General features: G+C 34.5%; 1 protein-coding gene across 4 annotated transcripts in view; it reads right to left on the bottom strand.

Moving 5' to 3' along the window:
• The window catches only part of CREBBP (CREB binding protein), a 163,647-nt gene that overhangs the window by 131,059 nt on the left and 20,464 nt on the right, over positions 1 to 12,124 (bottom strand). For all 4 annotated transcript variants that reach the window (XM_031945613.1, XM_031945614.1, XM_012543160.3 and 1 more), the window contains exon 2: positions 4,759 to 5,471. In XM_031945613.1, coding sequence (XP_031801473.1) covers positions 4,759 to 5,471 — 713 coding nt within the window. The remainder of the gene's footprint in view (positions 1 to 4,758; positions 5,472 to 12,124) is intronic.

Here is a 12,124-nt window from a genome sequence, read left to right as displayed (position 1 = left end):
AGGCAGAATAATCTATTCTCTGTCCTGCACAAAGTCATATATGCTGCAGAGATCTAACATGAAGTATTTCCTTTTCTCCAAATTTAGGGACTTTTCAATCCCAGCAGATTATGCCAATGTATGCCACTTGAATAGTTATGTTTTTATAGGATTTTGTAATTCTTTTAAGAACTTTCTTCAATAGTCTAATAAAAGTGCTACTTTTTTGAAATAAAAAAAAAAAATCTGCTCTCAAATCTAAAAGTTGCATGGATAATCCTAACAACAATGTATACTAAGAATGAGGCTGACCTAGAAAGTCCTGTTCAGGCTGATACACACAATGGAAAGACTACAAATGAAAAAAATGCTTAAAAAAGAGGGATTTAAAAGGAAAAATGCTAGAAGAGTTGTAAGAGGACTTAGTTTCTTATCCTGAGTCTGTTCCTGCCTATGTGTTACCTCCAGCAAGTCATCACACCCATTTTGGGTCTCAGTTTCCTTCTCTGTAAAATGAAGCTGCAAGACCAGATTCTGAGCATACTCAACTGTCCCACTTGTCTCCTTCCACAGAGGACAGGCCAGTATTCATTGGGTAGTTATAACAATCACAATTCAAGTTGCACATTCAAAATTCCCTCCCTATCTCTGCCTTCAGCAATCCATTATGGCCTTCCTCCCAATCTCGTTGGAAATGGTACATGAATAAGAGCTATTAAAACATCCTCTTTTTTGATTGAGACAGTAAATAGAAAAGGATAAGCAAACACATATGGATTTCAATCTGTATCACACATCTCTTAATAGTATCTTTCTTCTAAAACTTCCCTGTTTCTATAAAAAGTATCATCATCCTTTCAGTCATCTACTTTCTTCACAACCTTGGTATATTCTCAATCTATTATCTCATACACATAACCAACTGCTAAGTCTTGATTCTGCTTCCACAATGATCAAAAAAAGATCACCTTCTCTCCACTCAACAATCACCATCCTACTTCACTTCCTCATCACCTTTCCCCTGAAGTATGATAACAGTTTCCTAACTGACTCAAATTTCATATCCTCCACACAGGTGCCACACAGTGAATTTCCTCTAGCAGAGGTCTTACTATGCAGTCACTACTCTACTAAAAATTCCACTGAGTGTCTCCCTACTGGCTCCAGGATCAGATATTAATTCATCACTATATCATGCTTAATTCCTAATTTTTGTTTTATAACATACATAAGTACTATAAACACAAATAATTACAAGTACAGTAGTATATGTATATATAAATAAGGCGGGAGCTCAAAAATTCTTTACTGATAGGAGTGGTCAAGAGAATTTAAAAATCGCTGCTTTAGAAAATTTAGAGAACTATTCAAGCTTTCTTAAGTTTTTCATTTTTCAAAAAGATTCTCAACAATATAGGACTAAAATTAAACAATACCAAAGAAAATATGGTACATGAATTTAAGGGAATTAAGCAAAGCCAGGAAAAAATATATACAAGGACTATAATAATGTTAATGCAAAGAACCACCACCACAAAACAATCAAAATGAAATGCTACAAAATTATTTTAAAAAATAAAAACTTGGGGCAGCTAGGTGGCACAGTGGATACAGCACCAGCCCTGAAGTCAGGAAGACCTAAGTTCAAATATGGTCTCAGACACTTAACACTTCCTAGCTATATGACTCTGAGCAGGTCACTTAACCCCAATTGCCTCAGAAAAAATTAAAAATTAAAGAAAAAGTTTGGTCCCAAAGAAGACATGAGAAGACATCTTCACTAGCTCATTTGCACAAATTTGGATCCATGTCTCACTGGATACACATTTCAAAACTAGGTATCAATTAGTATTAAAAAATGAATCTCAAATCCCATGAAATGGAAATATTATTAAAAAATTACACTGCACATTTCCATTGGTAACCAATATGGTAAGCAATAATGATATTTTACATCATTTTAAAACTTTGAATAGTGAGAATTTTAATAATCTTAATACGTACAATCATTATTCACTATTCTCACTAATCTGGACCTAGTTGTATCAGATTCCTAATTTTTACAAATGGTTTAATCTATGCAGAATCTTTGCAGTCACTGCTTCTCTTTCTAGATGATCACCTAGCATCCTTTAATGAAATCACCTAGAATTTTCACTGGCCAATAAGCATAGAGACTATAGTTCTTTTTTAAAAAATTGGGACATTTGTCCTTCCTTCAATCTTGTGAGCTCTCTATTTTCTATAATTTTTCAGATATCACTGATAGTGGCCCAGTGATCATATAGCAATTCTTTAAAAATGTGTTCATCTGGGCAAAGTGACTTGAATCCTAATAACTGCCTGTTGCTTGATTTCTTCTCAAACACTTCTCTCTTTTTTAGGCACTTCCCATTCCTTAAAGTAGGTGATCAATCTTTGCACCTCATCTCTCCTCCTTCTATACCATTAACATTTAGCAATATCATCCAATAGCAAAACTAAGCAGATGACTCCCAAATGTGATAGAGGTCTAAACTTCTCTCTTGGGCTCTATAGTCATCACCTCCACCTGAATATCCAAGCACTTAAAACTTAACATGCCTTTGACTAATGTGGAAATGTGTTTAATATGACTGTATGTCTTTGGAGAGGAGGAGGAGGAAGGGAAAAGTGTTTGTAGCTCAAACTCTTACAAAAATGAATATTGAAAACTATCTTTACATGTAATTGGGAAAAAATAAAATACTATCAAAATTTTAAAAATTAAAAAAACCTTAATATTATTTAAAACGTATTATTTCCCCCCTCTAAATTTGCTCTTCCTAACTTCCCTATATGTAAACAGAATAAACATTCACTCTATGTTCCAAGTTTCTAATTTTGGGTTTGTCTTCACCTTTCCCATTGCGACCATTTTTCAAATCTAGTTAATTGCCAAGTGTGGTAATTTACTAATTTATATTGCAATCTACGAAGATTATCAAAATTTACCTAGACATTTCATTTCTCTTCCCCCTACCACCAGAGGCCTTTATTACCCTTCATCTGAGATACTTAAGAATCCCCCAAGATTCTTCCTAGACCTCCACTGTATCCATTCTAATACAAATTTCATTATGTTGCCAGACTAATCTTCCTTATACATAAGTGTTATTGGGTTAATCCTCTGCTCAAAAATCTTTGGTGGTATCTTACTGCAAACCAAGGAGAAGTTCAAACTTCACGCAAAACTCTCCAAAGTATGGCACCACCCTCCACTTACAGCTCCATCTCTCCATATAAGCTATACTCTAAAGGAAACTACCTTCTGTGCTATGCGTTGCCATCTTCTCATCTTTACTCAGTGTTCCTTTATGTCTGGAAGGTCCTCCCTCCTCTCTGGCTGAATTCCTACCTATAACTTTCAAGTCCAACTGAAATGTGACATTGAGCAGATCAAAAGGGCCCTTGATTCCTCATCTGTAAAATGAGAGAATTAAGACTAGATGATTTCTAAGGTCCCTTCTAGCTTTAAATTCTAGAAAATACTTTCTCCATTTTTCATGAAATCTGGAATTTCCCCCTCCCCCACATCAATTACATCCTCCAAATCTCTCACAGAAGCTTAGGAAATAATATAGCATAATAGAAAGAGAGCTACCTTGAAATCCAGGAAGACCTGGGTTCAAGTTCTGCCTCCAACATATGACTATGACTCACTTAACCTCTTAATGCTCTAGGCCAGGGGTGTCAAAACTCAAAAAAGAAAGGGACACCGATTTAGAAATAAGCAACAAGATTTAGAGGGTCACAAATTAACATAATCTATGTTTCATTTTTATTTATTTTGCTTCATGCATTTCTCAACAGCATCTTAATCAGATTCAGGCCACACTTGGCAGTTTTTTGGGCCATATTCGTAAAAAGTTTTTTTTTGCCAAGTTCGACATCTCTGCTCTAAAGCAACTCTCTAAATATAAATTTGAGAGGTTTCAACTTGCATTGGTAGAGGGAATTTCGGCATTACTAATCAATGAAATCACAAATCTAGATCCTATCCCTAACCTCTCAAGTTTCAAAACTTTCTAAATTACCTTACAATCTATTAAAGTTACTTTTTGTTTGTATTTTAGCTCTCTACCAGAAAGTAAGTTCCAGGAGAACAGGAACCATGGGCCTTCAAGGTTCCTTCCAGATCTAAATCTATGATTCTATCTATGTCTTTTCAAGACTTTGTTAACTTCCCCTGTATGTAAGTGATATTCTGGACAGAGTAGAGTATAAATAAATCTTTTTTTTTCTTTTCTTTTTCTTTTTGCTGAGACAATTGGGGTTAAGTGACTAAATAAATCTTTATTGCATGCTGCATATATCTGCTTAGATTAACAAGAAAATTTCAAATACAATGTATATCCTGCATTGGGTACCCCCCATTAGGTCACTGTGCAAAAACAACATTAGTACAATTATGTTCAAAACTCACTGCAACACTGCAAAATCCATACTACAACATCATTTGGCCAACTGCTTATGTCATAAAACTCACATGGAAATAATAATCTGAATTGCCACTTGAGCCCTAGCAGTTTTAGTTTTTCTAAATCTTCTTAATATCATCCTGTTGATAACTGCATATGCAAATATACCATTCCTATGAAATAATCTCCAATAAAAAAAATTTCAAGTAGCATTTTTTTTTTTCAAGAAACCAAATAATTAAAAGATTAGCCAGGATATTCCATGCTAATGGGCTATTTGTCAATAAGTCACACCATTAAATAGAAAATTTTTTTTTAAATTCTAAGGACATACACTTACCTTTGTCATAGCTCCTGCCTGTGCCGTGCTCAATCCTGCATGACTGGCCATTTGTGGTGAAACCTGGGTCAGAGTCTCTGCCAGCACACTGCCTGCATTCCCTGGCATGGCAGGAGCAGAATACTGCATCCCAGCTCCTCTTCCTCTTCCAGCTGCACCAAGAGATCCATTCATTACCTGCCCCTGGCCTTGCTGGGGCTGATTCATTAAACTATGGCCAGAGTTACTATTAAGAAGGCCTTGATGTGTCTGATTAAAATTAGCATTCATGCAGATCCCAGGTCCAGTCTGTGATGTAGCAGGACTGCTAGTCACCAACCCCACTTGTTTTTGTGCTTGAGAGTTCAATGCTTGTGAAGCAGGGGGTGTAGGTCCAGAGGTGTTAGTGGCCTGCTTTGGCAGGTTTGATGCTGAAGAGTCTCCCTGATTCAGAGGGCTCTTGCCCATGGCACCTAGATTAGCAATATTAGCACTGTTCGGCTGCCCTTGGGCCTGGCTACCAATTCCTTGCTGGACAGGGCTATTGGAGTTCACATTTCCTATTCCTGGGTTTAGACTAGATCCACTGCCTCCTCTCAGAAGCTCTGAAAGTTGTTTGTGTTTGGAAGCTGCATCTGGAACAAGGTTCCCACTGTTTAAAATGCCTAATTCTCCACCATTGGGGATCAGCTCATCAGGAAGATCATTTTCTAAGTCAAACAGTGACCCAAAATCTAGAAATTAAACAGAAATAGGTATGAAACAACACTAAGTAACAATAAATTTTATATAATCATTATATTTTTCTACAATTTTTACTGTACAACTTTTTACTATAGTTTGTGTGTTGGACTGATGGAATACTAAAAAGTTTTGAACAGTATTTTATATTTTCCAGGTAGTCATGTCACAATTTAAGGGGGGGGAGGGGGAACGGACCCACAACTACTTCAAGATATACTACTTAACTGCATTTAAACATGTTACACTTGTTAAATTGTTTTTAGATACTTCAGAGATGGTACCCTCCCCCTCCAAGTAAAATTACCTATTCAGGAAAATGACAATCCCTAAAACAAACAATAGAAAGTGTTATGCAATAATTTCATTTAATTTATCAATAATCTTAATTATAACAAGGAAATTTGTCCTGATACTTTCCTAATCCTTATCCTTATCACTCACCCACAGGTGATTCCAGTTCCCCTTTTCATAGGGATCAGAGAAACTAATTATAAAAATTTAAAAGGAAGTATCTTAGCATAATCTCAACTATTTGAGTTTTGTTCTACGTACCACACACATGTATACATACACACATAGCCTTCCTTCAACAAATCCAAAAAGTTACCAAACCTTGTCCTAAATCCTTTTTAGACTTGAAGACCGTTACCATACTTTAAAATAACTATATAAAAAAGAATTAGATATTCAAAATGTTTAGACCTGTATGTTTCATTGCAATTATGACAACATTAAATGTTACTGTTTAGAACTGATATTTAAATGTCCTCTTAGCCAAAATACTGCATAGCTAATACCAATCAATAAAGAATAGTTTTTTTCAGCACCTTAGTTCTCTAACTCACTACCATACCACTCCCAAGATTGCCCTCCTGCCCCCATTATTTCCTAAAGTCAAAATTTCTACTTAGCTTTATGTTTCCTCTTACCTGGAAAACACATGCCAAACAGTAATGACAAAGAAAGAAAACTTTCAGATACCTGAAATTTGTTTTGTTCTTCTTTTAAAAATTTGCAGGTGCTTTCCTATAGTTAACACCCAAATCTTTTCTTGCTAAGGGAGAAATGTCTGAAGAGTCATTTCTTACTAGAACTATGATTAAGAGATGCAAAAGTAAACATACTATTCCAAAATCTATTTCTGAAACGCCATAGCTTTTTAAAAAACTTTTTAACTTTTTAAGGCATATTTTATAATAGCAATATTAATGCTACTATTCCAAAGTCTATGTGGATCTAAAAAAATACATATAATGTATTTTTTTCCTTCTCTACTTTCTTATTAACAGTAGTGAAGAAATTTAGGACACAACATGCCAGTGACAATTTTTTCCAATGCCTTCAATGAGAAACTATGGCTTGAATCATTGAAAAGTAGAAAGTTTCCAAAATTCAAAACTAAAAGCTACCCCTTGAAATTCCAGGTTAATATTCAATTTAATGTTGCTATACCAAGTACTTGACATCTAGTAAATATGATCTAAACTTTTTTTTTTCATTCCTACAAAACATCATTAAAAACAAGATGAAATCTAGAGCCAATATGTTCTAAAACAAACAAAAATCATGGAACTTTTGTTTTTTTCTGGTAAAGAGTTTAATTATTTTCTGAAATTTCGAACTAGGAGTTATCATTCGCCTTCTCAGTAAGTGAGCTATATCTCCACTTTGAACAGGAAGTTTCTCCATTTGTTGATCTCGCCAGCAACAAAATTGGAGAGTTCTGACAAGGTAGTTAGAAGAAAAACAAATAATGATAGCATATGTTTCCCAACTTCATATATAAAGGTGGAAAAGTACTCAATCTTCAAGGACTTGTAGGGAGGTAAGGAGAGGAAAAGGAGCTAGGATATAGCTCAAACATTGATTACTATTAAGTACACAGAAAAAAAGTCTTTCATGAACTGGCATAAAAATGATTATCTTATTTTTAATCTGGTAAACAAATTCAACAGCCTACAGATATAGGGAGACTTAGTATCAAAGAGAGCTTTACTTCCATAAATAATACCAAGTATTTGAATACATTCAAAATCAATTCTAACAAGCCAATAAATTCATTATCTACAGATAGAAGAACCCAATTTTAAACACTTCGCAAAGACAATTTCAAGTCATGGTAGCAGAGACAAAGGTACTGGATGTGGGTCAACCAATAAAGAGGAGCGATTATTAAGTACTAACTATATGCCAGACATTAATCACTCTACAAGCAAACACCTGTGGCACATTAAGCAGAAAATCAGTGACTTTCTACAAGTGTCTAACCCAAATGAATGAGTTCTTTGAAAAGATACCTACAAAACTCATTTCACAAAAGAGATTTTTCATTTTGTGAGAAGTGAATATTCTTAAAAGTAGTCTGAAAGTTTAGATTTGGACAGTCTTTGTAACTAAATTTGAATTAAAAAAAATAATTTTGTCGTTCTTAATTGTATGAACATTTTGGCAGAACTGGTTCTTTTGGCAAAAGCATACAAATAAACAAAAATTATGAAATTACTTAATTTCCTGTTTTATCACATTGTCTATTGGCCAAAGCATATACTAGCATAATACTGCCCATGCTGAACAATTTTTAAAATTATAAGAACAATTTTGTTAACGAAGTAGTAATACTGACGATTTGTTTGGAATCATGAGAAGTATTGTCTGTGATTACCAGAAAAATTTATAAAACCACTAATATTAATCAAGTTGTTTCTCTAGTCAGAAGTTTGAATTATATCTCAAAGAGGTTAATTTCTACTTTTTTTTCCTCTTAACACAGAAACTGAAAGGTAATAATCAAAAGCATCCAAGGAACCAATGTAAAAACTTTACAGGGGGACCCATATACACACACACACACACATATATACATATATATATACACATAAAGACACAAACACACAAATATATATGTGGCTTTCTCTTCCCCTTTTTTCCTGTTTTATTGATTTTTTCTTTTTTTGTATCAATTTTACCTCTCAACAACTCCCCCTAGACATAGAATATTCCCCCCTTGCAACATATAATACAATCAAGATTCTCTGCCAAAGAACAAGAAAATGCATTACTGAGAGTTCTAAACGCTTTCAATTTTGTTTTACTTTACAGTATTTACAACAGCTCTCTTCACTAAAAACTGTTTTAACAGACATGCTATAGCTACTAGCTACCTTTATTCAGTGTAGGTCCTAGAAATATAAAAGGGGAAACAAAAGTGACTATCCTCAAGTAGCTTATTATATTCTAATTCTAAGCCAAACTAGGCAATTTAAAAACTAATAAATCAACAAATATTTAAACACCTACCATGTGCCATGCACTGTGCTAACCTGAGACTATAAAGTAAAGCAAAAGGAATTCATGATGTAATGGAGAAGACAACATGCAAACAACCTATGTATAAATGTTATATACAAGATGAATTGAAGATAATCTCTGAGGGAAGGTACTAAGAATAAAAAGAACTGGAAAAGGCTTTTTGCAGAAAGTGGAATTTCTAATTAAGACTAACTTGAAGCTAGGAGACAAGGGAAATGAGGAGAGAGGATTTCAGGCATGCAAGAAAGCCAATGAAAATGCCCAGGAGATGAGAGATGAAATGGGAGTAAGGTATAAGAAGACCAAGTTATGAATAAAGGAGCCAAGGATTCCATATTTGATCCTGAAACCATTGAAGTTTATCAAATAGGGTGATAAAGTCACTATCCTGAAGTTTAGGAAGATCAATTTAAGTGCTGAGTAAAAGATAAAGTAGGAGAATTGAGACAGGAAATCCAATCATATACCTATTACAGAAACCCAGGCATGAAGACAATAAGAGCTTGTACCAGAGCAGTGGCAGTGTCAAAGGACAGAAGGGGGAGCCTACGCCAGAGATGTTAAGAAAGTACCTGACTGGATGGGGGAAGCAAACAACTGAAGAGAGAGAACAGAACCTAAGTGACTGAGTAATGGTTGACTAAAACAAATAACAAAAGAAATGTCCCTCTTCACTGCACAGTGGCAGGGAACTATTAGGATAAACTATTAGAAAAATACACAGAGAAAGTACACTGTTGGACATGTTACTGTTACATGTATTTTCTTATGCAAAACTTATCTGTAGCATTCTTAACTATTTTTCTTTTTTGAGAATATGTTCAATTGGGAGGAATGGGAGTTATTTCCAGAAATGATTATGAGGAAAAAAAATATTAATAAAACTTTTTTTGTTCTTAAAGAGGGGGAGGTGATGAGGGAATGGAGGAAAAGAGGGGGAGAGAAAGGGAAAGAGGGGGTAAAAAGGGGGAGAGGAGGAAAGGGAAAGAGGGGAAAAAAGAAGAAGGGGGGAGAGGGGAAAGGAGGGAGGGGGGAGAGGAGAGGGAGAGACAGAGACAGATAACAAAAAGAGACCTGCATTTCAAACAACACTGATATGCTATACTGGCAATGTGGCCTTGTACAAGTAGATTCCTTTCTCTGTTCTTCAGTATAAATGAAGACCTATAAAATGGGGATGACTATACTAACATTCTGCCATCATGTAACTCAACAATGCTGCTGTGGAAAAAGTGCTTTACAAATTATAGAGAAAAACCTAGGATTAGAGATCTAAAAAGACCTGGGTTCAATTTTCTTTATGCCAAGACTGTGACCCTAAAGCAGTAATTTAACATCTCAGTACTCCAGGCAACTCTTTAAAACCATAAACTGCAGAGTAATAGATTTCTGCATTGATAGAGGAACTATCTCCAACAGATGGAGTTTCAGATGTAGACCAAAACAAACATCATAGATATATGAACTTTTAATAAATACAGGAAAATCTGAAACAATATTATCAAGCCAAGGTCATTTCACAGCACCATATATTACAACCATATATCAGCAAAATAGGGAGAAAAATATACACATATAGTGTCCAACCTACAAGATCACTGTCAGATTCAAATGAGAATTATGCCAAGGAGCTGTGAAAACGTTAAGCATTATATAAATGTCAGTAGTTGTTACTACTACTACTACTACTACCACTACCATTACTACTACTATTTTTACTATTAAACTAATTGCCTTCTACCAACTTAGTTTTAGTCAACATGGTGTTTGATACAATCAATTAATGATATGGGGATGTGCCTGTATTTTAGTCATAGAACAACATCTAAATTTGGGGATTCTTTAACCTTTTTCTTCTCTAGTTTGATTCTTTATTAAAGTATTTTCAAATTTTTTTCTTTGCCATCTCCCATTTTCCTTTTTCTTTGGTTCTCACATCTAACAAAACAGCAAAATGTTACACCTTCTATAAGACACTAAGTATTTCTCTTAAGTAATTTTGAAAGGTATCTTTATCTGTCCTGGGAAACCTAACAGAAATTCTGATTCTTTAGTAAAATGTAGCTGAAAAACTTAAAAGTTATCAAGGCCCCACAATTTGTACTTTAGTTAGGTAAAACTTCCTTTTCAACTGTGTCACAAGTGGTATACTATGCCTCAGGTAAATCCAAAATTGTTTCTAGCAATAGTTAACATTAAAGTAATTACATCAATAAAAGTCTACATTGCCACTGGGTTACTAAGAGCTTATGCATAAGTAATCATGTCACCTTCTTTCTCAAAAAAAAAAAAAAAAACTCTCAATAACTACTTTGTACCTTCTCCAAGAACAAATATAAACTAGTCCAATTTGCATTTAAATTCCTTCAAAAGCCACCTTCCCTTAGCAGAAGTAGTGGTTCATGTAGTAAAGATTTTTTAAACTGATATTTTTTCCTTTTCTATTTTAAAAAATATTTTGCTTTGTGGGACAGCTCTCTAGAAGACTTTGTATTTAACTTCATTTTTATAGAATGAAGTATTTTACAACCTGGACTCACCCAAACCTTTCCAATCTTATTGCACATTACTCCACAGATACTAAAGTTTAGCCAAATTGGTCTTTTCTACTGCTTTTAATAGGTGGTATTCTATCTCCTAGTCTGGAATGAGCTCCTTTATCATCACCTGCTATCAGAATAGAGATAACGAGGAGTTTCCTTAAAGGCTAAAGCCAAACAACATCTTTATGTCCCAACTAATTTTTGCTTTCCCTGAAAATCATGAGGTATATACCTATGTATATAACATGCCAGTCAGTCAACAAGCATTTATTGTGTACTGTGTACGAGGCACAGAGAATAAAAAGACAAAAAACAGTCCCCACTCTCAAGGAGTTTTTAGTCTAATTGGAGAGAGAGCACACAAACAAGTATGTACAATCAAGTTATATAATAAAATAAATTGTAGATAATTTCAGAAGGAAAGATTAAGGAAGGAAAGGAAAGCTTTCTTGCAGAAGGGGGACATCAAGTGAGATTTGAACACAGACTTGCATCCTAGGCTTATAAGGACAACCAATATAGATCCTAAGTATGCAAATGGAATTTAAGAAATGGCATAGAGGTCAGTGTCATTAGATTTACACAGTACATGGAGAAAAATAGTAAAGCTAGAAAGATCGGAAGGAACAAGGTTATATAGGACTTTACAAGTCAAATCAAGAATTTCATATTTGATCCTAGAGGTAACATGGAACTGGCTTACTTACATAGGGTGACACCAAGCACGATCAGATTTGCATTTTACAAAGATCAATTTTTCTTTGGCTATAAGATCTTTTAAGACATAGACT

This window comes from Sarcophilus harrisii, chromosome 1 (assembly GCF_902635505.1).
Source record: "Sarcophilus harrisii chromosome 1, mSarHar1.11, whole genome shotgun sequence".
Taxonomy (NCBI): Eukaryota; Metazoa; Chordata; class Mammalia; order Dasyuromorphia; family Dasyuridae; genus Sarcophilus; species Sarcophilus harrisii.
The sequence above is the reverse complement of the archived record's forward strand: the minus strand, read 5'-3'. Positions and strand labels throughout refer to the sequence as shown.